The following is a 13,791-nucleotide window of genomic DNA, read 5'->3' on the forward strand; positions in this document are numbered from 1 at the left end:
TGGACGAAGGAATTGAGGGGATGCTCATCCAATTTGCAGTTGATACCAAACTGGGAGGAGTAGCTGATGCCGCAGCAGACAGAACCAGGATTCAATATGACCTTCCACAGATTAGATTACTGGGACCAAACTAACGAAAGGAATTTCAGTAGGGACAAATATCAGGTTGTGCACTTTTGCAGGAATAACCGGCTGCACAAATACAAGACGGGGGATACCTGGCTCACTACCAGTACGTGTGAAAAGGATCTAGGGGTCTTGGTGGACCACAAGCTTAACGTGAGTCAACAGTGCGATGCAGCAGCAAAAAATAGCGTCAACAGAAGTATAGCGTCCAGATCAATAGGTAAAGGGACCCCTGACCATTAGGTCCAGTTGTTGCGGGGGTGCAGCGCTCATCTTGCTTTACTGGCCAAGTGAGCTTCCGGGTCATGTGGCCAGCATGACTAAGCTGCTTCTGGCGAACCAGAGCAGCACACGGAAACGCCGTTTACCTTCCCGCTGGAGCGGTACCTATTTATCTACTTGCACTTTGATGAGCTTTCGAACTGCTAGGTGGGCAGGAGCAGGGACCGAGTAACAGGAGCTCACCCCGTTGCGGGGATTCGAACCGCTGACCTTCTGATTGGCAAGTCCTAGGCTCTGTGGTTTAACCTACAGCGCCACCCACGTCCCTGTCCAGATCAATAGTCCCACTCTATTCTGCCTTGGTCAGACCATATCTGGAATACTGTGTCTAATTTCTCTCTCTCTCTCTCTCTTTGTGTGTGTGTGAGAGAGAGAGAGAGAGAAAGAAAGAGAGAGAGAGAGAAAGAGAGAGAGAAAGAAAGAAAGAAAGAAAGAAAGAAAGAAAGAAAGAAAGAAAGGAATGTTATAGCTCTCGAGTGCCTGGGCCTCCCTCTTGGTTACTGACAGTAGACAGTCCGACCTGCCACAAACCGTTGGTGTGAAAGGAAAGGAAATAATTCTTGGTTTGTTCAGTATCAATTTTTGTGGCTGCAGGAACGACAGAGACTTGGAGAGGGATAGTTTGACTCAGCAATGAGAAAGAGAGCGAGAGAGAGAGGTTTTGGCAAGACCTCAGTCCAGGGCTATTTTTAAGCTCAGTTGGTTCCAAGGTCACTTCCTCCACCATCTGTAATTGCTGGTTTTGTGTGCATGTTAAGAATTTGTGCGCACATTGCAAACTCTGCATTGTTTTGTTCAAGACACCAAGCGAAAGAGAAGCAGTGGCTGAAGAAGCCTGGAAAAAGCATTAAGGAAATAAAAAAATGTGAATTAAGGAACAGGGCAAGGTGGCCAGGCCAGCCAACTCTTCCCCTTATTGATCTTACAAATCCCAACCCCCCCAGTAAACAAACTCAGTAACAACAATAGGAACGCAGGTAGAAAGTCAGAATTATCTTTTTCTTAATTCACCAAGACAATCTGTAGCTAATTTAGCAGTTTTATTGCTATTTTAAAATCCATGAGAACTACATAAAAGTTTGGATTATGAAATATTTTTTGCTACATAGCTTTCATCGCCACATACTTACCCTTGCAGATGTTGCTAACGAGATGTGCACAATGCACAAATCTTACACAAGTATAACATTGGAAGCACTTTGTTACTTACAGAAAGTTGTATACAAGATGGACCAGTGGAAGGCATTCAATGACCTGCTCTGACACATACCCTATTTAAATTCTCAAGACGCTACACAGCCAAACGCCGTCTTTTTACTTTCTCAAAACCCCTCACCAGGCCACAACTGCAACGCGTATGCCTTTTTTAAAAAAAGGCCATCTGTATAATCCTCCTCTTTTAATTTATTTTGTTATCGCTGTATCTTTTACAGTTTTGTTGCGCGTGCACAAATCCCTGGCCCTCTTGGTGCTATTAATACTTTGCATAGATTTGCATGATTCAATTGGATGAAGCTCTTAAAAATGCAGAAAAAGTACCAATGTTTTCCCCCCTAGCCCAGCTCAAAGCTGGAGAGTCATTTGATAACAGCACATGCAGCATGATCGCACCTGAACTGATAATTGTGTGGCGCCTTTGACGCACATTTGCCTGCAGTACTATTTAATAAGTTATTTTGACTGTCCAGCAGTAAAGTAGAAGGTGTACCATCTCTTCCACATCTATCTTTCTTTTCTATGTATGGAAGCAGAACAGTTTTATCAGTGAATAAAAAACAGGAACGATACTATATTGGAAAGGAGACGCCCAGCTGAATTTATCAGAAGACTGGCGCCCATCGACGAAGGATGCAATGCAACGGAAGTCCAACAGAAGTCGGTTTATGTGCAAAATGACCCCCCCCTCGTACCCTGCAAGAGTTGCTGCCTGGTAGTTGCTGCCCCATCAACTGTGAGGTGCAAAGAAATGGGAGACTTGGGAAGCTTTCTGAATTTTCCTCATTACCAAATCCAAAACGAGCAAATGTTTAAGACACCGCCGCAATATGAAGTCGTTACTTTAGTCAGCTTAAAATTAGCAGGACCTTCCCGGTGGCATTGAAAGAACCTGAGACAGTGGGGGGTGGGGGAGATTTACAGAATCTAGCTTCCACTTTATCGGACCCTTCCTAGCATTACCATTAGGGATAGCAAAATTATTCGCGGGGAAACCTAACCCCATTCATCAGCGCAGGCTATTGCCATCTGGCTAACGACTTATAAAACATATTGAGGGTATGTGTGTGTGAATCATTAATGCATAATCTATTATCACTCGCTGCCTGGATATTTTTCTTTTGTCAAATACCCAGCAGTTCCCAAAATTCAATCATGGAATGTTTATACGGCACATGTGGCATAAATATACTCGACAGTACAAAAGGACGCCTGGCATTTTGTTCTGCTTTTTTGCTGACCAGCAACAAACTCTTGATTATAAACTAAGACTGGATATGCTCTGCTCCCATCTTGGTTCCCCACGCTTCAAGCCAGAAGCTGAGGTGGAGGGCGGGATGGAGGGGGCCCCGGTGGACATCTCGAAGGGGGAGGCGCGGGAGGAAGTTGCCTGCAGGGAGGGGGCTGCATAGGCCCGGGAGAAGATGGGCTTCTTGGAGCATTGTTGAGGGTGTGGTGTTCTCTTGGCTGCTGAGGTGCGCTGTACGAGATGACCGTCCCATCTGATTTCACTCTGGTGAAATTTATGCATCGTCCCTGCAGAGGCAAACAAAGGGAAGGTTATTCTTTCCAAGTACTGACATCATTCTTTCCGCTATTTTTTTAGTAATACCTTGGTTTTCAACCTTAATCCGTTCTGGAAGCCAGTTCCAATACTAAAGCGTTCCAAAGCCAAGGTGCGTTTTCCCACAGAAAGTAATGCAAAATGGATTAATCTGTTCCAGACTTTTAAAAACAACCCCTAAAACAGCAGTTTAACATGGATTTTACTATCTAATGAGACCACTGATCCACAAAATGAAAGCAATAAACAATGTATTGAAGTCACTCAATCAATCAATCAATCAATCAATTGAAGCAATAAACAATGTATTGAAGTCACACAATCAATCAATCAATCAATCAATCAATCAAATCAATCAGTAGCTGAACTGGGTTTCACACAGTCACAAAAACAAAAGAGCAAAAATAAATAAAGAATAAATAGCAGAAACAGACAGACCTCAGCGTAACACTGAAAACGGAAGTGTGGCATTCAAATCAGAGCACGTTCAGCTTCCAAAAAATGTTTGAAAACTGGAACACTTACTTCTGGGTTTGCAGTGTTTGGGTTCCAAGTTGTTTGTGTTGAATGGTTTCTTTAAATGTAAAGGTTCATCATTGTTCCACTCCATGTGTATGTCTTTAAGGGGCCGGAGCAAGGGCCAGAGCAAGATAACGAGACCCAGCTTTACAGCTGTGAAACATAGCAGGTGCTGCTGAGTTGTATTTGATTAAGGCGTGTCAGCATTTGGGTAGAGTATATAAGGAGCAGCACCTAGCTCTCCCATTACCCTGGGGGATGGGTTGGTGGTTGGGTCATGTTTGTTTGTTAATATATTTAGTGTAAATGGAGTTTTTGTTTTTCTTATTAAAACCTTCTTTAAGTTATTTTTGAGTCCTTTCTTTTTAATGCATGATCTCCCCAGCAAGCTCTCTGCAGCGTTACTATACTGCAAAAAGCCAACAGTTTGAGTACTAATGCAGGGCTGAAGGTCAGGATGACCAATGGAGAGCCAGGCTAAGGACCTCTAAAGCCAGGCTAAGAACCTCTGAAGCCATATTATAGAGCCATCTAAAAAAAAAGCACATGTCTCTTTCTCCTGTTTACCACTTTGCCACCTTTTGTAGAGGCAGCTAGCTTGCAAGGATGCGGTTAGGGTAGCTTGCACCTGAGGTTAAGCCATTTCTGAGAAACGACCCCTGACAAACAGGACATAGCTAACCACTTAGAGAAACTGTCAAAACCACAGGATGCGCTTCCAGTAAACACCTGCTCAAGCCCAGTTCCAGGAACTGGTAAATAGGTTATAAGCCAGTAGCGCCACCTAGTGGAATAGGCAACTTGGAACCGAAAGGACACACCAATTTATTAATTGGTTGAGCTTTAATGAATATGCATCAATGACCATAGGAAATTGTCAATCATTGGCTAAAGGGGTGCCAAGGGGCTGAACTGTGCTTTGCAAGAAGGTATATGAGTTAGCTACCCCCAAGGAGGGGCGGGCATTCTTCATTTTCCTGAATGCACCCTATTTGCTTTTTGTCTGACAAAAATCCAAATAAAAAAACTTTTTCTTTAAGAAAGTTTGCTGCCTGATTTTTTCATTCCTGGTCTGTATTTCTGAAGTCCCTTTCATTTCTGGTGCCAAAAGTGACTCGGATCAGAAGGACTTTAAGTGTCCTCAGAGACCAGGAGGCAGCTCCCTTGCCCTCTGGGCAGTGACGGCGGAGGGCCAACAGACCTCCTGGCTTCCAAGTGCACACCGAACCTTTTCTTCGGAGGGGGACAGAAGGCAACTTGACCCTCTTGCTGTATCCTGGGACAGAGGACAACGGATTTGAAGAGCCGAGATTGGGAGGACAGGGCAGAGAACAGCCGGCTGGGGTGAGTACATGGCAACAAGCCCTGAGGGGATAGGAAATCCTCCTTTTAATTAAGGAGAAGGGAGGTTCTGATCAAATCTCCAGCGTGGATAGTGGCATTAAGGAGAAGGGTTGACCCAACCACCCACGCTTTGGTATTAGGAAGGAGAGAAAGGGGGGGCACAGGGTGGTTAGTGTATGGTACAACGTCTGGCGAGAGAGGCATTTTGTGCATGTATGTGTGTTACCCCGGGGCATTCCCCTGGGGTCGTATCAACAAGTACTCCGTTTCCCAGTCGGGCGACCGCACCTGGGCGAGAAAAGTTGCGAAATGAATGTGTGAGTGTTTGGTGTGGGGACGCTGTACAGGGCCATACTGAAAATGGGAGGGGGGAGGCTCGAAAGGCTTGAAAGGTCCAGTAATTCCCCTTCAATGCATGTTAAACAACTTCAAGAAAGGATTCAGCGGAGACTATGGCATAGACCAGGGGGGGACATCCTGACCAGATCCCCTATATAGACAACTGGCTGAAGGTTGTAGATGACAACCCCCCCCCCTGGTTGAAGAAATGCAGGACTGAACATTGCAAAGTCACTCCCTCATGTCAGGTTTTGGAGAGGGAAGATGTCCAAAAGAAGTGCAGTGTTTATGGAGAAGAGTGTACAGAACAGTAAGCAGTTATTACTGCATTAACAGAGGAAAAAATAAATAAATACCCACTTGTGAGAAAAGACCATGAAACAGGATGCTGCTATAGAATTAATGTAACAGGATCTTGAGCAGACAAATGAAGGACTTAATAGATTAAACACAAGTCATTTAGAAGAGAGGTCTCAACTAATTCAAGACCTCCAGAGGCATGGAAGAGAATTTGACAACCTCAGAGAGGTTTTAGCTGAGAAAGACAAAGAAATTTCTGCTATTATTTCAAATACAAATGTGTATTCTGAGCAGATTAATATTCTGAAATGTCAGATCAAGTGCAAAGAGTATGAAATGCAAGACAGGGAAATTGCTGAAAGATGTACAAACCAAAGGTGTGAACAGTGGAGGCAGAAAGCTTTCAGAACTTTCTGAACAGTTAAGTGCAATAAAATCATAACTGGCTGAGAAAAAAAAAATTGAAAACTCTAGTAAAACAAAAGAGAATGAAGAATTTGTTAGGCAAAACAAAGAGACTAGCCAAACAGTTAAAGATCTTCATTCTGCAATCAATACTTGTGATGTTACTTACAACAACAAACTCATGGAGTGTGAGTCACAAATTAAATTGCTTAAAGAACAAATAAGTAAATCAGCTAAAAATTTGCAAGAAACAGAAATAGAATGTAAGGAGGGAACAGACCATCTTAAATCCCAGGTTGATGAACATATCTCTGCAAAGGAGACATTGAACAAGTTATTAAAATTAAAAGAAATACAAAGAACAAAGTTTTGTGAATGAGCTGAAATCAGTGAAAGATTCACACAACCAGCTCACTTTACAAAATGCAAAAGAAGGGATGAAGATTTAGCTAATTTATCCAGACAACTTGCTGAACATACTGACCATCTAGAAATTGTCAGAAGGTCACTGGAAGAAAAGGCAGAGATTGTGATATCCCTAAAAGACAAGTTTAAAGTTGTGGAGCAGCAGGCTTTTGCAAAATCCTGATCCCAGGCTTCAGTATTTTAACAAAACCTCTAAATGAGAATACCAGAGGAAGGGAAAGAGACTCCTTTGAGTGGGGACCGGCCCAACAAGAAGCCTTTGAGACTATCAAGCAATTAGATTCCACAGCGAAAGGCTGGCCACCCTGTCTGCGGGCTGTCACTGCCACCGTCACACTAGTGGAAGAAGCAGGCAAGTTCATGTTTGGCCAGGAGATGCATGTGAATGTGCCCCATTCGGTTCTCACCCTTATGGAATATAAGGACTATACAGGCTGAAACAGGCTTTGCCCAACCCATTGAGAAGTCTGCAGGCGCAGTGGAAGCTTGTGAAGCAGACGTGCCTGATGTTCTAGAGAGACCAAAGGGTCCTAGCCATTTTAAGGGCCAGCCTTGATTCTTGGCTGTTGCCAATATTCCAAGGGAGGAAGCCCTGGGTCGTGTGGCAGGAACTGAAGACAGCATGTCAGGCCACAGTGGCAGCCAGACCAGAAGGGGCTGTGGGACGCCCAGAAAGCCCAGAGGGGGCTAGAGGATGCCCAGAAAAAGTACCAAGCCCAGAGGGGGCTGAGGCTGTTTTGGGAAGCTGTTTCTACGCTTCAATAAATCTGTGTGATGGACTGTGGGCTGGAAAGAGGCTGAGAGAAGGGAAGAGGAAGGCAGTTACAAGTTGTTCCTCAGGCAGCAGAGCACCCAGAAGTGGGGGTGCAAGCCAGGCAAGCCGTTCCAAGAGTTCTAAGAAAGCCAAAGTCTCCAAGAGTTGTTTGTGCTCTGAGGCGAAGTCCAACAGCAAAAGGCATTGCCCTGCAATTGGCAACTGGATGCAAGGCTAACGTCCAGAAGTTGAGACGTTACTGGAAGCAGCATGGGGTCCCGAAGAGATTGCCGTGATGCACTGCAAAGGCCATCGGAGAGGCCAGGACATGGTCACTAGGGCCAACCGGAAGGCAGACAACGCAGCTCGTGAAGCAGCTTTGAAACCTCCACCAGCACTCAACGCAGCCCTCATCCCACAACTCACTCCAGACGATGTGGAACCACGCTACACACCGGAGGAGCAACAGTGGGCACGCCAGGAAGGAGCAACACTCCAGGAGGGATGGTTCCGTCTACCAGACAACCGTGTGTTTGTGCCCCAACATCTGGCTAGCGTGATTGTGAAAAACTACCACGAGTGTGAAAAACTACCACGAGTCCACTCATCTAGGGGGTCCAGCTGCCAGAGTACACCTTGGGAGACTTTTCTATATCACTAACCTTTCTCAACTAGTTGCTGCTATATCCCAAAAGTGTCCTGTTGCGCCAAGAACACCCCCAGACAAGGCCACCTTCCCCCACCGGGCGTACAACACGTGGGCTTCACCCCTATGGAAAGCCTGATTGTGGACTTCACTGAACTACCTCCAGTTAGGGGCATCAAATACCTGCTTGTGTTTGTCTGCACCCTGACGGGTTGGACAGTGGCCTCCCCAGAAGTATTGGCAGTGACAATGGCCCTGCCTTCATTGATGAAGTTGTGCAAGAAGTGTGCAAGGCACTGCAGATAAACTGAAGGCTACACGCAGCCTACAGACCCCAGAGTTCGGGAAAACCTGAACTTATGAATCACACCTTGAAGACCCACTTGGCCAAGCTGACCCAGGAGACGGGACTACACTGGATAGATGTCCTGCCCATTACCTTGTTTCGGATTCGGAGCGCTCCAACCAAGAGACTGAGACTATCACCCTTTGAACTTTTGTATGGCAGACCACCCGCTTTCGTCCGAGACATCCCCGCCAGTTTGGGGCGGGTGGGAGATCACATCACTCAGGAACAAGTGCAATTCCTGTCCCCGTGTGTGTTTGCTTCCCTTTCCAGGTACTACCTCGAGCCTACACCGTGCAGTCTCGCTGAGCCGGTCCACCAGTTCCAGCCGGGTGACAGCATGGAAGCGCAACCCCCTCATCCCTAAGTGGCGAGACCCGTATACCGTCCTCCTCTCCATCCCAACTGCGGTGAGAATAGCCGACGTGATTCCCTGGGTGCATCACACGCGTCTGATCATCACCTTGTGTCTGACGCTACCGGGAATGCGTTGGGCCACGGGCAACGCGATCCTGCGACTGATCATCACAAGGACTTTCACAAGGACTTTCCCCTTTTCTCTATTATGTTCTGTATTGATTTGCTCTATGTCCTATTGTCCTGACCCCATTGAGCCATACCGACCCTATTGGCCTGCGGACCTCTGCTATGACTGGTTCGTCTTGCCAGTGGTAAGAAATGGCGTGCTCATTGGCTATTGGGAACAGGGGTTTGATGAGGTTGCCGTATTGAAACATCCCACTACCCCACTGTGGCTTTTCTTCCACACCACTGTCCAGTGCACATGGGTACTATTCCTACGGGAAGTTGCAGAGACGGTCGAAATCTATCGAGTTCTGGACCGCTCTTGCTGTTGTGGGGGGGGTAACCAACTGTCACTTGGGGGGGTAGAGCACTGTACCAACCCCATCTGGTAGACCAGGTCCTAATCTTAATCCAGGTGTTGCATGGGACGGAGCCTATCTTAATGCAAATATTGCAGGGGAGGGAGCCTGAACCAGGTGCGCATTGAAATTGCTGAACAAGTGTCAGTAAATCCTGCAGCCCCACCTGTGGTTGTCGTGGTGGCTCGAGCCTCCCATAATCCCAGAAGAATACCTGGCCTGGTAACTCCACACATAATACCCTTGAATGTGGTAGGGTATTCTTGTGGCTGCATAAGGGTTGCCACCCCAGGCTTCAGCCTCCATAGGCCCTGGTCAGAGACCACGTAGGTGACCTCCACCCAGTAGGACCAGCCTTTGAACTTTACAGAGTCTATTGCCATCCCTATAACTCCCGAGGCCTAACAGTGTATCAGTGCCAGGCGGCCACTTTTCCTTGTGTAGAGTGGGAACGTTTTGTGTGTAGACGCTGTTCACGCCTCAGTAGGGCCAGGAGTTAGAGGCCCACATGACCTGGCCTTCATGGGCCACCATCCCTTTGGCCTGTGGTATTTCTGTGTTGGTGGTACAGTTCTTTGTTCTGGGCCACCGAACATTCCTCGAATCAGGATGTGGATCATACCCCGCCTCCGGATGGTTCTCACCTCTCAGATGGCCACAGGGTGGAGGGAGAACACCTTCCTGAACATGACCACAGCTGTGGCCAAGAGCCTGAACAGGTCTGAGTGCTGGGTATGCGTGCGAGGTCAAGATTCTGAACACCACCTACGTGGTTCCCCAGCACCATATTTGAAGACTTGACAGGGTCATAGAGGGAGGCCCGTGTATCCACAGAAGTGTACATTTCCTGGCTCTCTATGATATTGTACCTATAGGTCCATCAAGCGAAAATGGGGAACCGTGACCGGTCAGCATTTTCGTGATGGAAAGGGGGGAATGCAGGGCTGAAGGTCAGGATGACCAATGGAGAGCCAGGCTAAGGACCTCTAAAGCCAGGCTAAGAACCTCTGAAGCCATATTATAGAGCCATCTAAAAAAAAGCACATTTCTCTTTCTCCTGTTTACCACTTTGCCACCTTTTGTAGAGGCAGCTAGCTTGCAAGGATGCGGTTAGGGTAGCTTGCACCTGAGGTTAAGCCATTTCTGAGAAACGACCCCTGACAAACAGGACATAGCTAACCACTTAGAGAAACTGTCAAAACCACAGGATGCGCTTCCAGTAAACACCTGCTCAAGCCCAGTTCCAGGAACTGGTAAATAGGTTATAAGCCAGTAGCGCCACCTAGTGGAATAGGCAACTTGGAACCGAAAGGACACACCAATTTATTAATTGGTTGAGCTTTAATGAATATGCATCAATGACCATAGGAAATTGTCAATCATTGGCTAAAGGGGTGCCAAGGGGCTGAACTGTGCTTTGCAAGAAGGTATATGAGTTAGCTACCCCCAAGGAGGGGCGGGCATTCTTCATTTTCCTGAATGCACCCTATTTGCTTTTTGTCTGACAAAAATCCAAATAAAAAAACTTTTTCTTTAAGAAAGTTTGCTGCCTGATTTTTTCATTCCTGGTCTGTATTTCTGAAGTCCCTTTCACTAAGGCGTTTGAGAACTAAGGTACCACTTTAATCCTTTAATTGGTTAGTCATCAATACAGCACTACCAACGCACAGTGCTAACTAACTGCCCCTTTCCTTGGGATATATGAATCCAGGGGGAGCCACATCCGCAACTAACAGCCTAATTAAAAGATTAGGCTCATGTCTCATAGACCTGTTAATTTGGCACCGCGAGGCTTTTATGGCAGATATGCCAATGCCAACATACAGGGCAGGATCCACAATTCATCTGCCAAGCCCTGGCAAACCCTAAGTAACTATGAAGCCTGTGTTTTACATAGTCCATTACTTCTGAATGGCTGAGCAGCTGCGGCGGATTTCAGGCAGAAACATGCTGCTATGAACCTGTGGCTCTTGGCTGGTAGCTGTTGAAACTGCTCCCACAAGTCAAAATAACCCCAGAGGCTAGTGTGGTATCCGGGCTCCAGGTACGCCTGATGTTTTCTGGTTCTGCAGGCTTGTGGTGCACGGTAATCTGAAATCCACCAAGCGGCCATTCCGTCTCAGCCGCCTGACCTCAACCCAGGAGCACTTTTTACTTTTGAGAATTAACTTGGTTAATGCTACATGGGACGCAGTGGGGTGGAATCACACCCATTTCGTTTTTACTTGAAACTCTTAACTCCACAATGAAATAATACTCCAACTGCTTTGCCTAGGCAAACTCGGCCCTCCAGATGTTCTGGGACTACAACTCCCATGAACCCTAGCTAACAGGACTAGTGGTCAGGAATGATGGGAACTGTAGTCCCAAAACATTTGGAGGGCTGAGTTTGCCTATGCCTGCTCTAGTAGAATGGATCGTACCGGGTTACAGCACATTTGTAAGAGAGGGGTGTGTGAGGGGGATTCCATTTTAAAAGACAGAGACAAAGACACATCAGTCGTGTTACCGATTGCTCTGTGATTAACAAGATGCTTCTTAATCTTTGCTAATGCCTGGATTATTATTATTTCAAAGCTTAGAAGCACTGCTGCCTGACGCTAGCTTTTGCTTTCTGCCTCCTTCGCTGCACCAAATATATTCACAGTCCATAATCAAAGTGAATCCTGTAGGATGATCACTTTGCATTACTTACACTTCAATTAAACTGATGGGCAACGTCAAACTATTGCCAGTTCCTGCCACACCACTTGATTTGTCGGACAGATGGGTAATTTAAAGGCCAAGTGCTACGTTTGTCTTGGAAAATAAAGCTGGACTGGAATGCCTGACACAAAACGGGCCCGGTCATCAACAGATCTAGTGTGACATTTCCTTGCAAAATATCGCAGGAGTCTCGTCTCGTTTTGTACTGTGGTGCTCAAAGGAGATGAGACTTCAAGAAATCAAGGTGAATTTCAGCCTTGTATTGCTACAAGGGTGAAAGATAGCAACAAATAATTAATAATTCTTTTAATTTTGATGCCAGCCTGCATTCACCAGAACAGTTAAGGGGTTTTGGGGCCTGTACTTATATGAGAGCAAGCCCAATTGAACTTATTTCAGAATAGCCATGCACAGAAATGTGCTCCTAGCTGCACAATGTAAATGTAAGCCAGCGCTGTCATTCTTTTTACAAGAATGGCAAATCCCAGCAGGGATAAGTCAATTTTAAAGCCGCCATATGAAAAACCCTTGAGACAGCAATGGCGCTTTATCCTGCGTTGGTTCAGCATAATCTGTTCTCAACCTCTTTCTTCTGTAAAAGCAGCCTGAGGAGCGCTCCAGGGCTGGCTTTGCTTAGCAAAGGGAAAATTCGGCCAAGGTGGACTATTGAAAAGAGACTTGGGTAGCATAAGTGGCAGAGGCACTAAGCTTCTAAACAGGAAGTCCCCTGCTCAACAGAAACTGCCCTCCGTATTTGACACGTTGCCCGAAGCCAAAATAAGAATCACAGCGAAGACATGAAGCCTGCCACCTTCAAAGGCACATCTTGCTAGGGATGCGCAACAGGGCCTTCTTAGTGATGGCTGCTCCCAGGTTTTGGATCTCACTTCCTAGAGAAGCTAGACTGGCTCCTTCTTTGTTGTCCTTCCACTGACAGATGAATAGTTATTTTAACTCTCTGGGGAACTGATTGCTTTTAAGGGAAGGGCTAATAGTGTGCTTTCCTTTATTTTTGGTTTACTGTCTGCATTTCAGTATAGAATGATGATTGATTACTATGTATTATACACATTTCTTATTATTATGCAAATTCGTTATACAAATCCCATAACTAATCATAATTTTAGTAGTAAAGGTAAAAGGACCCCTGACAGTTAAGTCCAGTCACGAATGACTCTGGGGTCGCGGCACTCATCTCACTTTACAGGCCAAGGGAGCCGACGTTTGTCCGCTGACAGTTTTTCCGGGTCATGTGGCCAACATGACTAAGCCGCTTCCGGCAAAATCAGAGCAGCGCACGGAAATGCCGTTTACCTTCCCGCCAGAGTGGTACCTTTTTATCTACTTGCACTTTTTGGCGTGCTTTCGAACTGCTAGGTTGGCAGGAGCAGGGACTGAGCAATGGGAGCTCACCCCGTTGTGGGGATTCAAACCGCCGACCTTCCGATCGACAAGCCCAAGAGGCTCAGTGGTTTAAACCACAGCGCCACCCGCATCCAATTTTAGTAGTACATTGCCTTAATTCCATAGACAGTTTAATTGCTTTTTAACAGTAACAATAATTACATGCTTTTAAAAAGCTATGTGTATTTATCTGTATTTTTAAAATATCTTAAAAAATAAAAAAATTGTCCAGTAGCACCTTAGAGACCAACTAAGTTTGTTCTTGGTATGAGCTTTCGTGCACATGAAAGCTCATACTAAGAACAAACTTACAGTCATACCTCGGGTTACGAACATTGCGGGTTGCGCGTTTTCAGGTTGCGGACTGCGCCGAACCCAGAAGTACCAGAACGGGTTCCTTCCGGGTTTTGGCGCTCGCGTATGCACAGAAATACCAAATCACCACATGTGCAGACGTGGTGCTTCAGGCTGCGAATACTGCGGTTGTGAGCGTGCCTCCCGCATGGATCACGTTCGCAACCTGAGGTATGA

The 13,791-nt window shown here is 46.2% G+C and overlaps 1 protein-coding gene across 1 annotated transcript in view; it reads right to left on the reverse strand.

Annotated features, from left to right (window-relative positions):
* Positions 1–1,429: 1,429 nt before the first annotated feature.
* The window catches only part of ANTXRL (ANTXR like), a 66,758-nt gene continuing 54,396 nt past the window's right edge, over positions 1,430–13,791 (reverse strand). The window contains exon 18 of the mRNA XM_082223148.1: positions 1,430–3,159. Within this exon, the coding sequence (XP_082079274.1) occupies positions 2,932–3,159 (228 nt within the window). The 3' untranslated portion in view covers positions 1,430–2,931. The remainder of the gene's footprint in view (positions 3,160–13,791) is intronic.

The sequence above is a fragment of the Podarcis vaucheri genome, assembly GCF_965113315.1.
Source record: "Podarcis vaucheri genome assembly, chromosome: 5".
NCBI classification, from domain to species: Eukaryota; Metazoa; Chordata; class Lepidosauria; order Squamata; family Lacertidae; genus Podarcis; species Podarcis vaucheri.